This window comes from Lampetra fluviatilis, chromosome 22 (assembly GCF_964198595.1).
Source record: "Lampetra fluviatilis chromosome 22, kcLamFluv1.1, whole genome shotgun sequence".
Taxonomy (NCBI): domain Eukaryota; kingdom Metazoa; phylum Chordata; class Hyperoartia; order Petromyzontiformes; family Petromyzontidae; genus Lampetra; species Lampetra fluviatilis.
The window spans coordinates 13,730,574-13,749,750 of NC_136296.1; the positions used below are offsets into that span (position 1 = coordinate 13,730,574).

The 19,177-nt window shown below is 48.4% G+C and overlaps 1 protein-coding gene across 1 annotated transcript; it reads right to left on the reverse strand.

Moving 5' to 3' along the window:
* Window positions 1-430: 430 nt before the first annotated feature.
* Window positions 431-15,327, reverse strand: LOC144938605 (E3 ubiquitin-protein ligase RNF19A-like). The gene is made up of 11 exons (XM_078866589.1): window positions 15,193-15,327; window positions 10,103-10,728; window positions 8,502-8,707; window positions 7,497-7,641; window positions 5,837-5,999; window positions 5,004-5,118; window positions 3,865-4,026; window positions 3,519-3,717; window positions 3,261-3,404; window positions 2,952-3,174; window positions 431-2,564 (listed from the first exon to the last, which is right to left on the reverse strand). The coding sequence occupies exons 2-11, from the start codon at window positions 10,705-10,707 to the stop codon at window positions 1,947-1,949; spliced, it is 2,580 nt and encodes an 859-aa protein (XP_078722715.1). The 5' UTR covers window positions 10,708-10,728; window positions 15,193-15,327; the 3' UTR covers window positions 431-1,946.
* Between the last annotated feature and the right edge of the window lie 3,850 nt (window positions 15,328-19,177).

The following is a 19,177-nucleotide window of genomic DNA, read 5'->3' on the forward strand; positions in this document are numbered from 1 at the left end:
GAGTTGAGGCAACGCAAATCAGGTAGCGCTATTAGTGACGTATTTGCAAAATGACGTAAAAAGGGGAGACGTAAATCAGAGTATTACTGCATTACAACTTCGGATGAATGTGCACTTTGTCTATCAAAACATTGTTCAAGGCTTGGGCAAAGAAACCCAAGCATCTTCGATGTTCCTTTGCCATAATAGTAACATTTTGTATAGCCATTCTGAAATAGGTGAGATGATGTTGTTTAAAGCAAGCATAGAGAAGAACACCATTGTTAAACATATGGAGGAGCCGAGGTTGCCCCATTCAGGTGCTTGTGTGAAGAGGGAGGCAGGCAGTGCAAAAGATGAGATGTGGCCACCACAGAGGCTCAGGCAGGCATTGCTTCCGTGCCACTTTGGATAGACGTGGACGTCACCAAAGACAACTCGGTGGCAGGGATTTTTAAAATTGTATTTATTAAATGCTTCTGTTGAACAAAAGTTTTTAAGCAATCAGAATAAACCAAGTGTACAACCAGCAGTCGACGAGCCAGAGAAAGGGCTCAACCAAATACGACCTGCACATGTGGGAACTGCTTTAGAGCACTATCTGGACCGCTCCCAATCACTTACACGCATGCCACGATGTACTCTGGCACCAGAGCCCTCCCAGTTATGGATGGAATCTGTTTTCTGAAGACTCAACAATCTGGGAGTCGTCCTTCCTGACAATGAGAGCCAGATACTGCAGGAGAGGAGGTCGCACACAGGAACTGGTGGTGAGAGGACGGACGCACATGGACATAGCACGCCTCCAGCGCGCCAGCACAAATACAACAGCACGGTTTCTGTCAAACACCGTCACTTGTAAAAATTAAAATAAAAAAAAGATCAGTTGTCTAAAGTAAAACTGTTTATAAACAAGCGACGCCATGTTAACTAACATTTCAAATATTGCACATATTTTAGGAATGGAAACTAAACGGTGCGGACAGGGTAGCATGAGAAACAAAAAGTTAAGGCTAAGATGGCCGATGCATCAAGTTCGCAACTGTACAAGTGTAACCTGCACCACGGGACCATCAGCCCCATTTGAGTGTGAACCCCTTTGGTCCCTTACCTCGAACAATGACCTCAACACGGCTCAGAAATTACACGCAATACAAGGCCTGCCCATACATGCAGTTTCCCTTTAAATATATTACAATTCTGCACAAACACACGCAACCTATCTGGCTGCCGCATGGCATATGGAGTAAAAGCTTCGGCGCCTAGAGATTTGCAAGGCTTGTCAGTGAGGCTTTCCCGTTGGTGCTAAAGGCCAACAACGATTGCAAGGTTGTGTTTCTACCTTACCAAGCCTGACCTCTGCTTTGTATCCCTGGTCTTACCGTGGGTACATCCATGTCAATAGTTTTGAAATAAATTTTAAGCAGCAGTGACTTTTTCTCAGCAACCTAACGTGGCTGTCTTCATAATATCCTATTAAAGGGCAAAGAAAATTGACATGAGGAACAGTGCAATTACCCTGGCTGACATCCCCTCCAAACGCACAAGGTACTGTCCTTACCACCTCACGCTATTTCTTCACCAGCCTCACATGACCCTTGCACTCTTACTATGCCATTCCGAATTGAGATTTCCTCTGGGCAGTTCAACTCCAGCCTTTGCCAAATTATTTTGTTTGCCCACGAGTCTTCATTTGCAACTTGTGTCTTGTAAGGGATAACATGAGAAAGAAAACCGAAACGTGTTATACCTGTTTAATAATTCAGATCCTTATTTATCATAACTTGCCATAAAGCACAAATCAGTGCAACAGTTTGTGCCACTAAGAGCACGCTGGTGCTGCTGGTAGCCAAAAGAAAGCATCAGGCCCATCTTAACAGATTTTAAATGGTTGTCAGGTCAGCCAGCGAGCAAACAAGCTATTGTGTAAATAGACCGGACAATGGGTGACCCAGGCCATGGGCGCTTCATATGTCAGTGTGGATGACCGTGCGCTTGGTCTCGTTCGCTCCGTGCGTCACCGCCGCCAGCCGGGGACTCGGCCCTGCTGGGGGGTCACGCGAGATGGCCCCGGCTGGGGCTTGGGAGGCTGCTGGCCCCGGGTCACTGCAGACAGGTGCTGCAGTGAGGCCGTGAGGGCTGTTTAGCTGCGCCACTGACTCTTTAGGTGGCCCCAGTGGAATAGATGGGCTTGCCAGAGTGAGAGAGGGGCTGGACGGCCCACTCACCGTGCTTGTGGCACAGGGCCCCATTACAGTGGGCGAGGGCCCCGGCTGGCCATACACAGCACCCATCTGGGCTCCGACGGAAGGGCAACCCTCCAGACGGTCGCTCTCCACCTGCGTAAGTGGCTGGCTATTGGTGGGAGCTGGCGCCATATAACGTGGCGTGGCGTGCGTCTCAGCGCTGTTATTGTGGCTGCTGCCGGTAGTCTTCGTGCTCTCGCGATCAGAGAACTCTGAAAAGTGGCTGGAGTGCGAGTCGGCAACCGATGGCATGGAGTCACTGAGGGACGGGGAGTCCAGCTCGCTGGAGTGCACGCTGCCTCGTTCCAGCAGCTGCGTATCCATGTCTTCACGAACCTCCTGGGAACCAAGGACACAAGTGCATACACATGTGTGATCATCAACGCACGCAACAACAATAACAATCGCCATTCGCCACTAAGTGGCGGTGACGTCACCACGGCACTTCTGCCAGGCCAGGTGCACTCCGAAGCTGAATATTTCAAATCAGCGCAGATGTTCCATTAGAGGGTCAACGTTTCACAAGCAAAGAGAAGGGAGGGCATGACTGTGGCCAAGAAGCTTCCAGTGTTACGCAGCTGACGCGCACACACACTCACAAACGTATACATGATGACCAACCCAAATGCAGGGTAATGCAGCAAGAGTTGCCACGATGTGAATACCGTTGTTGTGCTAGTAGCGAATAACAGCAGGGAAAATGTGTGTAATGGCACCACCCATTACCTTGATCTTCATGCTGGCCTTGCGCTTGCTGCTGGCCTTTCCCTTCTTGCTCAGGCCACACTCTTTCATGCGCTTTCCTCCCTTGTACTTCGTGTCAGGAGGGCCTCTAGCGGGGACCCCCGCGAGCCCCACATCCTCCGTGTTGCCACTGCTTCCACTGCCGTGCCTTGGCTTGCTTGGGCGAGTCTCGATGTCAACCTGCACCTCAATGTTGGTGCCATCCCTGCTGGGCAGATCGATGTGTTACAAGCGAAAGAACCCTCGCAACAAAGGCAAGCGCAATGTGTGCACATGGGTGAGGCTGCCTGCCTGTCTCGAGCATAGTAGGGGCCGACAATGGAACCGGCATTGGCTTGGGTGCTGGCGTTGTCGCTCGCAGCCGCCAGGCTCACAGTGGCCGACTCGCCGCTCAAGCTGCAGCGCTCCTTGGCTACGTCGGCATGAACCTCCAGCCTGCACACCATCATCAACACCACCACCGTTACCGTGCGTTACATCCAGCGCAGCGTCGCCTGGTAATTTACCAAGGAACGTTAAGATCCTCTTCGCAAGCCAGTAAGCACGTACCTGCTATAGCAGCTGCCTGTAATGGACGTCCCTGCCAGGGCCATGGTGCTGGCAGTCTCGCTCACGTTGTCACGGATCACACCCGCACGCTCCATGTGACTCCCACTGGCGCTCAGGCTGGCTGTCAGGCCACCCACACTGCTCTCTCCGATGCTGGGGTTCGTCACGCTGTGCCGTGCCTCGGCCACCGACGCGGTGTCTGCCATTCCAGCACAAGGGCACTTCAGTTTCTCCAGGCACCCATTCGTTGCCGCTCCAATACGTAAGACACATACACTACAGATACATGCACATTGTGGTATAGAGTTGCTCCACTTCACGCGTACGCAATGTGTGTGCCCCTCACCTCCTACTGTGTTGGTGCCCCCCATGTTGACGTCGTGGTCATCGTCAAACTCGATGCGGACGCCTCTACCGTTGCCGGTGGACACGCCGCATCCCCCACTGCGGCACAGCGACACGGGCACCACCCCGTACACGTACGCCAGCATGATGGGAACCCCGATGCCTGGCACAGCGCAGACGGGCACCAGTGTCAGCATGGAGCTTCAGTGGGCAAGAGTATAGCTGAGCCTCACGGTTATACAATCAGTGACTGGGGCTAGAGGTTAGAGATATATGCACACCAAAAGTCAAGGTTATGGTCGGAGGGTTCACGGAAATATATGATTACGGTTAAGTCATTGATTTCCTCCTCAAATTGAGCATCTAGGTGAAGATCATCCTTCACTTATTGTTGAACCAGTGGTGTAAATTCCTATGTTGGGGATGAGTCTCCACAAGACAACCACTTTTGCCTTCTCCAAAGTGGTATTTTTTTTCTCGACCCTAAAGGAATGATTGGCCGAGTCAATCCCCAGCCAGGATATCAACTCACAAACTTTTGATTGTGAGCCGCTGCTCTGCCACTGAGCCACCTGGCCGACAATAAGGCTAAACATAAATAAATAAGGCCAGAGCATTAAAGGGATTAGATTGTATGGTAAATGGCTGTGATGTTATTTTGGAGTGAAACTCGAGTGTAGAATATGTTGTGATATTGGTTAAGATGTAAGGGTTTGGGATTGCAGTGGACAGGCAAGATATAGTATGACATATTAATTTTTTGTCAACAAGAAGGGTTAAGAACAAGAAGGCATCCCCAGTTTTCCCGGCCTCCCACTTTCAGCCCCGCCCACTCCCCCCCCTCGCCTCACGTCCACGTCCTCCCCCCCTAGCGCTCATGCAGTGCCCCCCTCCCCCTACCCCCCCCCTCTCTCCCCCCTTTCTTACCTATATAACCTCTTGCCACGGCAGCTCTCTCTCCCACTTCAGCAATTTTTTATTGCTGTGGTTTTCCCACCTAATGATGATTGCTTGTGTTGCAATCGAAACGTCGTGATTTGTTTTATTTTATTTCTAACTACGTGACTTTACCAAAAGAACCAAAGAGTATGTAAAGAAGGGTTAAGGTTGTCACTGATTGGAAACGAGAGTTGCACGTACCAACTGTGACAGCAGCTATGACGGGCGAAACGATGACAGACAGCGCCACGCCACCTGTGATGGCGAGGTTCCGACGATGTCTGGAGACATTCTTGCCTTCGAGCCGCCGGTGAATCTGCTTGAACGGATTCAGAGAGGACAACTTGAATCTTGAAATACGCACATCACTCCAATCATTTGCCTATTCCACTGCATTATGCATATCATGTCGTACCCCCTGCTATAACACATTCATCCTTGTACATGTCCTAATTAACTATTACGAGTAAGGCGGAATGGTGAGTGAACGGGTAGGTAAGAGGAAGGGTGTTTGGGTGGATGTATGGGTATGTGAATGGTATCGTGATTGAGGGGAGCAACAGTGTAATGGCAAGCACGCTGCGCTATGAACCCGGTGACCCGAGTTCGATTTCCGTTTACGGCCAACACCAGTGACGATTATCTGAAGCAGTCCCGGGCCTTCCCTAGGTTGACTCGGCCTCAAATGAGTACCTGGTGTGATGTATAAACATCACCACGCGGAAGACAAAGGCGGCGAGACGTGGTATTGGTCACCCACTCCTTGTGTGCTGTGCTGGCCTTCATAGGTGCTCATTAATAGCACTTGCCCCAACAGTCTGTTAAGGCTATACGGGAGATGTTTGTCTTTTGATATTGTGATTAAATAATTGGGTGGGTGAGTAGTTGGGTGATTGAGGGCGAGGGTGGTTGAGTGTGTGGGTAAATATGTGGGTGTGAGCATGTGCGATTGAGTGGATGGTGTGCGCAAAAGTGAATGGTTGGGTCGAGTTCGTGGGTAATTGTCCGAGCGGGTGGATGAACGAGTTGGTCACCTTCCTCCCAACGTAGACAGGGATGCCGATTATCATGGCGGGCACGGCAACGCCGGCGATGAGGGCGATGCCAACAGGGGCACCCACTAGGGTGCCCAACTGCCACAGAATCTTTTTCTTGCGACTCCAAGGCTTCTTTCCCCAAAACGTGCAGCCCGAGGGGCTATGCTCCACCAGACACAGAAATGCATCCAAGTCAAAACTCTCAGTAACTGTTAACATTTACGGGAGACCTTTGAATATCGCAGGTTTATCGTTCACGGTTTCGACCTATCACGGGCAACCTCTTTGTATACCAATTTAGCTATCGCGGGGATTAGTTTTGGCCTTTCGTGAGTATACTGTAGGGACCAAAGTCCCCCGTACAGCCTATTAACAGACTGTTGGGGCAAGTGCTGCGAGTCGACCTTGGGGAGGCCCAGGACCGATTCAGGTAATGGTCACTGGTGTTGGGCGTGAGAAGGAATTGAACTTGGGTAGCCGGTTCGCAGCGCGCTAACTATAGCACTATAGTACGAACACACACCTGTTTTGGATCATCATCACCGGTAAGTGCAGCATTTATTCATTATTTATAATGTTTATTGTCTAGGAATCTTTTTTGCATAGGGTTTTTACATGTTTATTATAATTACTTCGTTTTTTTGTGTATTTGGCATACAGAACAGTACTTATTTAAATTGTCATGTGTCTATTTTTGGTTGCTGTGTACCTAACCTTATTACTAAAGGATTAAGTATTGAACATTGCGGATGTAGTAATATCGCGGATGTAGTAGTAGATGTAGTAACATCGCGGATGTAGTAACATCGTAGTAGTAGTAACATCGCGGACGTAGTAACATCGCGGATGTAGTAACATCGCGGACGTAGTAACATCGCAGATGTAGTAACATCGTAGTAGTACTAGTGACATCGCAGACGTAGTAACATCGCGGATGTAGTAACATCGCGGACGTAGTAACATCGCAGCTGTAGTAACATCGTAGTAGTAGTAGTGACATGGCGGATGTAGTAACATCGCGGATGTCACGGTGTAATGCCGGCTCTAGAGGCACGGCGTGGGGTGTAGCGACATCGCGGGCACCACGTACATGTGGGTGCAGTACCGGCCCTAGAGGGGCTCGGTGAGCGCTGACTGACAATGCTAGATGGCACAACGCTCTGCGTGCAGTGCCGACCCCTACAGGATGCGGTGTCAGGGTGCCGGTCAAGGGAATGTGGTTACTATAGGCCACGGTTGACCCTAGAGGACACGTGACTGGTAAAGTCTACACAGGGGCCCCAGGTGGGGGCTAGGGGTGGTCACGTGTCAGGGTCGAGATCCTGCTCGAGGGTTCGAGAAGGTAGTCGTGGCTAAGGGCGGAGCCAGCCCCGCCGCAGAAGATAGAAGCCGGGTCCCCGAGAGGGACCGGCCGTTGTTGTTAATCCTGAAGAATCTCCATTCCACGTCCTACAAGAGTCACCAACACGTGGACCGGGACCCAAGCTAGGGTCCGGTCCGTCGTAGCTAACTCCAGTGTAATTAGTGCAGTTAGCCTGGTGGTCCACCACCAGAGGTTGTTATCTTGTTAAGGGGCAGTACCCCATGTGTTGGTATCAATAAATGTGTTGCCTCCAAGAAGTACATCTGCAACTCAGTTGAACTCACAACTGTTTACCTGAGGTAGTGCAGATCAGAGATTTCCTTCATGCAGAGCCAGCAGAACTCACACCCACACACGGCACACGTCATATGGTTACAGCTGCCGTCGTTCATCTTCATGATGTAAGCGGCACAACGCGGGCATGGTTTGATGTCATCCGCTGCAACCACACACACGTGTGTACGTCAAAAACTGCTCCACACGCACACCACCTCACACACGCACGTCACACACCAACCTACATACACACCACACTGCCCCATGTACACACACTTAAAATACAAAGATCCCTCCTATAGCCTTAACACTGTTTGGACAAGTGCTGTTCGCGAGCACCTATTAAGGCCACACACGAGAGGGTGTGTGGGAAGCACCACTCCCGGCCGACTTTGCCTCCCTAGCAGCGATGTTTACACACCGCACTTGGTATTCATTTCAGGCGGAATTGACCAGGGGGAGGCCCAGAACCGGTTGAGATAATCGTCACTGGTGTTGGACGTGAGCGGGAATCGAACCTGGGTTGCCGGATTCGTAGCACAGCATGCTAACCGTGACACCACTGCTTCTCACACATCCCACACGACTTTACATGCACAAACGTACACACCACTCCATATGCACATACATCACACACTACTCCACACGCATACATTGTCCCACGCACACATTAACCCAGACACACGTCGCACACCACCCCACCCACTGCGCACATCATACAAATGTAGTTAACTTATAATCATATGCATTTTGTATACTTCATGACATTTAGTCACATTTTTGTACCAATTGAAATTTTGTAATATTGAGCATCAACCAGCTAGGGAGGAGTTTTCAGTATCAGAAATATCACTGGATTCATGAGGACACCAGGAATACCACTCTCTCAAATGTTCACACACACACAGGTTAGCACAAGCAAGACATGACAACTCTGACAATACAAGCACCACCAAACAACTCCAGGAAATGGCAGAGCGTTTGCTGGCCCACAGAGCAAGACGGCTCCGGCAAAGGTCTCACCATGAGCACCATCCTGGCTGTAGCTGGCGCTGGCTGACTGAATGGAGCGCAAGCGCAGTGTGGCAGACCGCTGCTGGCGTGCGGCATCACATGTCTGGTTGGGGTGCCACATGGCTTTGCAGTGATAGCAGAACTCGGTGCCACAGCCCTCGCGCTCACAAGTTAGCTTTGGGCAGCTTGCACAGCCTGCAGCAATCACCGCAAACCTAGAAGAGGCACAACACAACCGTGCTTGCATTTTTGCGGCCATTTCAGTGACAATGCTAAACTTAAAGCACATGTTATCCCTATCGCTAGGCTCTGGTAGTCCCTCACGAACTTATGCATTCCTGTATCGTTTCAGTCATCAAAAGTGGGTCCCTTCACAGTTCTTATTCTCAAACACTGTTATTACACTTGTTTACCTAAGAAAGTATCGCCGAGTATCGAGACTCAGTTGGAGAGTACTGCTATGTTTATGCAGTAGGGGGTGATTTCCATATTTTCCAATTAAGTAATTTGAGAAATATTTCGAATTTGCAAATTTGGACTATGATACCGTTACAATGGCCTGCACTTATTCGAATTATGCCACAGCATTTTTAATGTCCACTGTGAAGCAGACGGTGCATAGTATGTTATGGTTAATGTACTCGACAGTATGAACTAGGCCAATTTGCTGGATGCGAATTACGAACCTCTGCAACAAGTCGAGAATGTGCAGCTGCTGGGCCATGTTAATTATAGACGCACATTTTAACCTAAAACCCAAATTTACTTGAATCTGATGCTGCTAATATGCACTCCTAGATTATTGAATTAAGACGACTGCAGGAGATGGATTTCAATTGAATTTTAAGTCAGCACATTTCACTTAGACAGCTCTCATCAAAAGGATTTGTAAGCAACTAATAGCTTTAAAATCTGTACCTAACTGTACGAGCACAACGTGCAATTTCTTTAAAAAAATAAACCTCACATTCGTCAACGCCATGGCCTTAAAAATAAAAAAATATATATATAATAGGCGACGTTTTGGGTAACGGCCCTTCTTATCACAAATTCAGAGTACTTTTTTTGATAATTGCAACAGCCACTGCAGCATCATAACATTTTCTTTTCTTTAATAATTGTATGGTTATTTTCAACATTTAGACATTATTCCAGAGACAAATTTTGTATGTGTTGTCACTGTTTTATCTGATAAGCTGGTTGACTATATCAAAAAGCATTATACTTGTTCAGTCCAGACATTGAGTGCATGATGATAGAAATCGGTCGTTTCAAGGAACTCGAACACTTGCATTTTCCCATGGGACTGAAAAATAGACCAGTGCATCATGGCTTAAAAATGGAACAAAGATGCTGAACGTGAAAGCTGGGAGTTACCCAAGGCCAGATGCCAATAAGGGTACAAACCCAACAGTCCTGAACTCAATCACCGAACAATCCACTCACTCATTTACTAACCCAATCACTTGCCCACCAACATGCCGATTTACTCACCCTACCACCTAACTCAGCCAACCATTTGCACACTGACCCATCCACTGGTTATTCACCTACTACAACTCTAACACAATCCCTCTCACCAACCCACTTGCAACCCCTGCAATTCTTACCCACAGTCTGGTGCCGGGCACCACCGACAGTCCGGATCAGCAACGAGGAATCGCCGCAGCATGAACTCCTCGTACTTGCCCATGAGTGTGGCATCCGCCAGGATGCGCTGAATGTCGTGCGGGTTTAGGCGCTCGGCACATTCTGGGCAGCAGATATTGACGCGCGACTCGGAGATCTCGATGCGCAGATACTGTCGCAGGCAGTCGAGGCACGAGCGGTGAGGGCAGGAGAGCAGCTCTGGAAAGTGCTCGGCCGAACGGCGCACCAGACACAGCGGGCACTCCAGTGCATCCGAGCCGCTCACCCGCAAGGCACCAGCGCCGCTGCCCGACGCCAGCGGTGCGTCTGACAACACGTCACCGGAGCTGGTGGACATCTTGTCGGCGGATACCATCTCTGAATGGATGCTCTCGATGCTGGCGATGACGCCCTCAGGCGCCGGGTCGGCAGGTCGTGGCTTGGGGCCTGGCTTGCGGCCGAAGAGGCCACGTAAGGAGAAGCGGCGCTGCTTGCGTGGCTTCACAATAGATGGTAGGCTAACTGAGGACGTGGCCGACTGGGAGTCACGCTCGGAACCCATCCTTTGCCGACGATACAGGCTCATATCGTGGGAAAAGAACCACCACTGTACAAGACACAGGATTGAATCACACGGCACACACACACACAGTTATAAACGCAACAGGATCAAGGGTTCAGATCACAAGATGTAGTAGCACGCTCAGTCCTTTTATCATAGATGTGATGTAAACCCACTTCTTCACACCAGACTAGTGTGGTATTATGATACTTAATTGTATCATATCTGTAGGTGTCTAGTAAATAAACACCTGTTTTCATAAGAAATATTGTTAATGTGCATAAAATATGCAAATTGTTAGCAAGCCAGATAAAACATTTTTTATTAAAACTTCCACTGCCATCAATGATGCTCCCCTAATGCAGACATGGACTTAGTTGAGCAACTTTGTCAAAGTAAATCTAAAATATGCTTGGATACCTATCACAGAAATAAACAACACTAGATCAGTGTTTGTCAAACTTTTTTGGCCAGCGGACCACTTGGCCAATGTAAACATATCCGCAGACCTCAGTCCCCACCCCTGGTGACAAAACGCATTCTCTAAATGTAGGAATACAAAATGATTCATATTACCAGAACATAAATATTTTTTTTACGCAGCTGAAAGTTATTTTTTAAGGGGGGCATTTAGATGTTAGGGTAGTTTACTTAACCTCATTCATAAATTAAATTAAACATGAGTAAAATATCAATTAATATCCGAAACAAGAAGTATAAACATTGTCATTATTTCCGGATCAACCTGCATCCGCATCAGCCCGCAGACCATCTGGAGGACCATCGCAGGCCACTGGTGGTCCTGGGGACCACACTTTGAGAACCACTACTCTAGAAGAGTTTTCCACATGTCAATCGCATAAAACACCAAAACTGGATCTTACGCCTCATATCACTGGTTCTTGCATTATTCTAGTGAAAGGTTCCTATGCCCTTCACACCACAATCATCCCTACCAAAGCCATGACATGAGCAGCAACATGACTCAAGACTTTGTTTCGCTTGTTTTCAGGAAAGTTGTGTAAAGTGTTTGCAGTAGGTGGCAACAATTGCCGTTTTGGTTTGCCAGTTCAGTAATTTGTAAGTAATTTTACAAAGTTGGCATTTTGGACCATGAAGCCAGTACACAACAGATTCTTCTTCGAATGGCACCACGTGTTTTTATGACATCCACTATGAAAAAGACGTCGCATAGTATGTTATCGTTAATACACCAGTGGCCTGCCAGATCAAACCACAAACATCTGCAACAAGTGGCCACGTCACTGACTCTTCTCGAATCGTTATTATCGGACCGGTCTAATTGCGTACCTGGCAAGAATTGTGAAACCAAAAAGGTCTGGTTGAAAGCACGTGCTCAGTGTGGGCCACAGGCAAACACAAGAAAACAGCAATCCACTTGTCATGCAGGAAGATAACCCAACATTACTTTTTACAGCAACAGACATCTGAGTTTCTAGATTTGGCCTGGAATTAATGTCAAAGGGTCAGTGGACAGTTGAAGTGTGATGCTCTGTTTAATGTTTTTTGGATTGGGCCTAAACGAATGCCATACATGTCTGTGCCTTATTGTGGCAAGTTAACCACACAAATGCCACACTTGTGAAACGCATGGATTAAACATCATACACGAAAACTTGCACTTCTGTTAAAGTGGCCCAGTAACCGTGCATTCCATCAATGCTCACTTGCCAAGTTTTGGCTTGGATCATAGGCCCACATCAACTGAACTCTCTACCTACCCAATGGTATAGAAAAGGCCACGCAGGGCAATAAACCAGACTATTTCTAGAAACATACCTAAAGGAACATTAGCATACGCGGCTTTGCTTCAAGTGTTGCCCGATTGCTGTAGTGCTGCAGTACAGTACTGTCAACTTTCCATAAGACACTAAGATGGCAAATGTTGGACTGCATCTGACAATGCCACGTTCATACATGGTCAATACAGGTTCAGAGACCTCCACCTCCGTGCCAACAACGTCCATGTAATAATTATTTCACCTTGTAACATGCAAAGTATTCATTCACTCTCGAAGACAGAGAATGACTCAGATGCACAAGGAATCACTGACAACCTGGAAGGTAGCCAGGCAATGTGCTGGTACTACAAACAATTTCCCAAGTTGTGCGGTCCTCTATATATTAAGATGTTTTCAGCCAAATAATGATTGTTGTAATGTGGGGGTAAGCCCACGTGTGAGAGGAGGAAACATTCTATCTTGATGGAACAGTTGGAGTCTGCATTTGATTTACCACCTTCTTCTGGCAAGACATGGTGTTTCCCAATTGTGCGATCTACCACCCCTCCCTTTTTTACGATGGATTACAGGCATGTGCCACCACTGTCCACCATAGTTCAACTATTGGACATGCATGTTTTTGTTCGCGTGACGACATTTAAGAGGGAAATTTAGGTTCTGAACTTTGCCATGTCGCCTAAATGTCAGTAAATATTGGGTGCTGCTCCTGCACCGCACGCAGGCGCTAGCTAGGGCAGATTCCTGAGCTCGGGCCCACACGGAGACGGCCCATCCTTGCTCGAGTTCGACATTGTCTCCATTGTAACGTGGTGTAATGTAGTATCCTCATAAAGCCCAGACTTCTGCTTGTCTGCAACACGACATGTGGTAAATTACTTCTTATACTGTGGATCAATCTCGCTCCGAGTTATTAGACCTTAGTGCTGCTCGACACCACAGACCATATCCTCTTTGGCCATCTCCAAAACTATGCTGGCATATCTGGTACACTTATCTCCTGGTTCTCCTCTTTCTTTACAATACATCTCCTCCCTCTTGGCAAAATCTACAGTTGTAATTACAATCAGCTCTATAGCACCATTCTCATCATATAGTAATCTCGCTTTCCCATCTCACGTAGTCTTGAAACCGTCTTATCTTGGACTGGTTCTAACGATCATGTAAAGTTGTAAACGTTTACTCTCAGCATACTCCAATTTGAAAATGCACCTCTTTGAACACTTCCAAGTGGCAACAACATACTAAGAATTATAGTGATAGTTCTATTCTCAGGACTCCATCTCTCAATCGACTCAACATCTCCCACATCTGCCGTTTCTTTACCGTAGCTGCTGCGACTCTAACCCATGCCTAAATTACATCCCGATTCGACTACTGCAACCCCTCTCCTCTTCGGCCACATCAACCCTCTCATCAACAAACTCCAGATGGTCCACAATAACACCGCTACGTCGCACCTATAAGAGACCACGGTCCAACAATGATTCCAATTACTCCACTGGCGTCCCATCAAGTATGGGATCAACTTCAAGATCCCAGTCACCGTCTTCACAATCATCCACGAACTCGCACCTGCTTACATCTCTCCTCTAATCTCGCTGTACTCCCCGCACTCTCCTACTTCTCCCCTCACCTCATATACCGCCCTGCTCGCATTCTCCTCTCGCTCCAGTCCCCGCCATACTCTCCGATCTCTCCCCTGCCCTTCTTCACACACTCTCGTTCATCTCTTCTCGCTCTACTCTCCTCCACACACTGTCCGCTTCAGCAACGAAGGCCTCTGTCCAAGCCCAACAGTTAACCTCCTCCCTCTCCGTTGAAGGCGAGACTGAATAACTTCCTTGTTTTATAGGCATATGACGAATTCTGTACTACAACACGACCACTGTTTCTGTATCGCGTCTTGATACAGGCGCGTGTAGACGCCGTATTACACTCACAACGTGCCGCTGTAATATTGTTTATTCGCTGGCCTTACCATGGGGGCCGTTGCATAGAGAGGGCAGATCAAGGTGCGCAAGAACGGAAGGGTAAGGAGGGCCGTGGGTGCTGACAAAGACAACTGGGTCGCCAGGGAGAGAGGGGCGAGCAATGAGGACGGTACAGAGGGTGAGAAGGGAGAGTACTCGTGTGGGGAGGGCAGGGGGTGAGGAATGAAGGGTGAGGAAGAGGGCGAGGAGGGTTACGAAGGTGGCGAGAGCAGCGTGGGGAGGGTAGCGATGATGGTTTAGAGAGGGTGAGTATGGTGATGGTGAGTATGGTTAATATGGTGATGGTGAGTATGGTTAGTATGGTGATGGTGAGTATGGTGATGGTGAGTATGGTGATGGTGAGGATGGTGATGGTGAGTATGGTGATGGTGAGTATGGTGAGTATGGTAAGTATGGTGATGGTATGGTTGGGTAAGGTAGGGAGAGTGAGGGTAGGGTGAGGCTAGGTGATGGTTGGGAGAGCGAGGAGGGCGAGTAGGGTAAGGGAAATGGTGAGGGCGTCTAGTGGTAGTAGAAGTAGAGCAAGGGAGATGGCGAGGGCTTCTAGTAGTGGTAGGAGAAGAAGGTGAGAGAGGTGGGCAGGGGAGAGAGGTGGGCAGGGGAGAGAGGTAGGCAGAGGAGGGAGTTACTCAGCCCGGGCCCTTCCCTAGGCGAGCCAGGCTGGCAGCCTCACAAGGCCTCCCCTCCCCCGCCTCCTCCAACGCCGCCTCCTCAACGCGCTCTTGGCTCGCGGTGTCGCCACCACCACCACGTACCGACTGCCACGCCGGCGGGGCGGGTGCGACGGTCGAGGTGAGAACCTCTCACAGCATCGTCGCCTCTACCGCCATTCGGGGCGACGTCGCCTCCAAGATGAGCGCCTCGCCTAACGACAGCGCCAGGCCCGTGACGTCACGCGGCCCCTCCCTGGCGCGACATGACGTCATAGCGCGACAAGACGTCATTGCGCGCCGACAGATCGTGACGTCAGCACCGTGACTTCGCGGTGTTGCCACACATGGGACCAATAGCGCGACGCGTCACCGCGAGCCGACGACTCGTCCCGTGACGGAGCTCCGCGTGCGGCTGGAGTCGTCGTCCCCAGCGACTCCCCGCGGCGCAACGCCACCCGGTGACGTCACCACGTGCTGGAGTCATATATTTTTTGCGACATAGAATTGTAATGTATGACTTACTGTTAGTAGCTCAGCTTATTGGAGAGTATATTTAGTATTTTAATGATATTAATGTAGTTTATATTTTAGTTTTTTACGTGGTGGTTTGGCTGCTGCAGCTCCTTACTATTAAAATTCATTCCCTTTATTACTGATAACCCTACTTCCTCCCTTTGTTGCTGCTAATCCTACATAACGCACGGGCATAATATGACTTTGAGACCCCCCACACCTCCTACGCATTCCACAAGTAGTGACTAATCCCATATCTGCATTTTCCATAGAAATGCTAAATTCTTCTGTTGATATGCAAATTCCTTTGTCAAAGCGCCCTTCCTCCTCGAACCCAGCTTAAATATACGCTGCCAAGCTTGGTGGTGTTCATTCAGACGCTGTCTTTCCGACAGACCTGTTCTTCACCTGAGGACGGCTGCTTGCGTTGTGGCCGAAATGTGAGAATTGTATTTTATTATGTTTATTTTTTATTATTTTATTATTTCCTTCTACGTGACTTTACCGAAAGAACCAAGAAGATAAATCCCTGCAGTCACGAACGCTTTAAATCGAAAAAGAAAATGGGGTGTCTCCTGAAACAGAAAGTAGCAATCAATATTCACAACAAACTAAAACTAATGAATATATTCATATAAAATGTATATCAATATCTCGAATAACAATACAACTGTATATGACTTCACATACTTCTCTTGAATTGGAACTTTATTGAAGATGCGTTCACTTGACATCAGGCGAAGACCCCACTCCAAACAGTCTCGAGTTTCCCGCATATCTACCTTATATACCAACCGAGGCCACGCCCCCCTTCTCGATCATTCTCGCGGACTCTGGACGCTCGCTCCACCGGCAGACTCTACCATCCTCTTCCGTTACCTGATCACACTCCCTTCTCGATAATCTCCGTAGCCACCAGTCCCTACGCAGTCACAACTGATACCCCTGTCATTACCTCCCGTGGCCACTAGTGCATTCGCACTGCAGGCTGACTCCCCTGTCATTACCTCCCATGGCCACTTTTCCACTCACACCGCATGCAGGCTCCATTGTCATTACACAACTATTAAACTTTCTTTTTAGTTTATTCATTTTTGGACACCCTGTATAATTAATGTCAGCGTTGTGGGATACAATTAACATGGGTTACGCTATATAACATGAAATCCTTACATGAACGAATTTTTATTAAAAGAAAATAAATATTGCTGGTACATTGCATTTTAGCGAGTACTGTTGTAGTGAGGTCAATGCATAAAGTGGAGCAAACAAATCTAGATTGGAGCAAACAAGTGCATAATTTAACAGGAATCGTTACAATTGTCATGCATGCATGAAACTTGCAAGATATTCACAACAGGGTGAATCTTTTGAGAAACAAAAATGGAGCCGCTTGAAAATCCAAGCTGGCAGCCAGTTTTCAAGATGGCCACCAATTATTTATATACATAAAAGAAAAAAATTGTCTGTTTGTGGGTTTGTGTCTGATTGCGCGCTTGCGAACGATTTGCCTCTCTAACGGTGGGGTTACGTTAAAAAAAAGCCAGGTACCAAGCCGTAAGCCCCGTGGTGAACAAGCGCTATTCCCTTTTCATATCCGTCCACTTAAAATTTGTTTAATTAGCGATTTAGTGGGATTTTTGTGTGCTGCACTTCTATTTATTTATTTATGACGCGTGCACGACCATACCAACTCACGTGCCTTTGGTGGGGGGGACGGTCCATGCCAAGTTGCACCCCTTCGGTGGGAGTGAGGGAGACATTTCCTTTCACGTTAAAAATGCTATAAAAATACTCTAAACGCTGACATTAATTCTTCACTGTGTGATGTCCCCCCCACAACGATGTGTGCAGTTACTACTATACAGTCGGTAGATGCTACCACTATAGGCCGTAGATATTACTGCAGAGCGGCCGGGGAGACCGTGGCTGGGGGGGGGGGGGTCAGTGGTAGCAGCCCAGCCTGCCAAGGTGCCACCTCGGCCGGCTGGACAATCTAGGCGAGGCCGGAGGCTCTGCACGGGACTAGGCCTCACCACGCCACTCTGTCAGGTGCTATAGAGTCGATAAACACTGCTATAGAGTCAGCATGTACGACTGTAGTGATAGCAGGTACCACCACAGTCGGTATGCACTGCTGTAATCATATCAGGTACCACCACAGTCGGTATGCACTTTTGTTAGATTTTTAAGAGTAGGTTTTAAATATTATTTTGACCCGGGCAACGCCGGGTATTTCCCGCTGGTTTTTTTAAAATATAATTGACTAAGTTGTCCAGTTTAGAGGATTTAATTGTCAATTTCCTTGTTCATGAGCATGCAGTAAGTTTTACAATTCTTTCAAACTTATCACGTAATTTATATCCAATGTGATGAGAATAGGTGAAAATAGTGAATGGAAATGCACTACCAGGGCACATTGGACACATCACTGCTGTGCAATTCAGCATGGGGTTCTGGGCCAGCTCATGCATTTGTATTTCACATTACGGGGATTTAAATATCCGAATGGTGTACAAATCACAATGGACTTAAATTGCACTGAATGAACCATTGATCAGGTTAGGTCTAAACCTATTTGTATCCCATATGTAGTGACATTGGGGATGTCACTGTGGGGTGCCGGCCCGGGAGGCCTGTGGCGTGCGATGTCGCGGATAGCATCGTGTATGTTGCTGAGTAAGACCGGCTCTAGCAGAGCACGGTGTGCGATGCATCGTCATCGCGTACACCCCGTAGGTGGGTGTAGTACCAGCCTTAGCAGGGCTTGGTGTATGCTGGGATAGCGTAGGCACCACGCATGGCGTGCAATGCAGGCTCCCACAGGGGGGAGCGAGAGAGTGTCAGCCCGAGGACAGGGTTGCCCCGAGAGGCCCCCAGGTGGGGGGAGCTAGGGGGTGATCACGTTTCCGGGGAGAGCTCTCGAGAGGGAGCTGGAACGTTCGTGAAGGTGGGCGGGGCCAAGGGCGGAGCCGGCCCCGACCCGGGAGGATATAAGGTGGGTCCCTGAGAGGCACAAACACGTGGTCGGGACCCGAGTGAGGGTTCGGTCCATCGTAGTTCTAACTCCTGTGTGTAGTGTAGTTTAGCTGGGTGGTCACCACCCTAGGCTGTATCTGGTAAAGGGAAGTTACTCCTTTTGAATATACGTGTTGTGAATAAATGTGTTGCCTCTGAAGAACGTCTGCGACTCAGTTGGACTCGCTACACATACATTAAAGTGCTTAGGTGAAAAGTCGTAAAAGGATAAACCCTTGGCCTTGAACGATTAATCTCAACCTCTTAAAATGACCATTCTCGCTTTTAATCTAAATGGAAGAACGACCAGAGCAAATGCTGCATTTGCTAATAGGACAAAAAAGAAAAGCAAGTCACCACAAACATTTCAGAAAGTGCAGATGAAAATCGCTTTAGCATAATTGCAACAAATGTTCCTGTTTCATGCTATCAATACTTTTACCTATCATCCTGGATCCAGCCAAATTAGATGGTGGTGGTATAGACAAAGATTCCTCATATAGCCATAACAGACTTTTGGGGCTAGTGCTGTTAGCGAGCATCTACGAAGGCCGGC

Bases quoted from the DNA above. Each gene is read 5' to 3' on its own strand.
- LOC144938605 (XM_078866589.1), bottom strand. From the start codon at position 10,707: ATGAGCCTGTATCGTCGGCAAAGGATGGGTTCCGAGCGTGACTCCCAG. The intron at 8,708-10,102 runs GTAAGAATTGCA...TGCCTCTTCTAG, and splicing joins TGCCCGGCACCAGACTGTGG to GTTTGCGGTGATTGCTGCAG. The intron at 3,175-3,260 runs GCAGGCAGCCTC...TCTGCCCAGCAG, and splicing joins CCCTACTATGCTCGAGACAG to GGATGGCACCAACATTGAGG.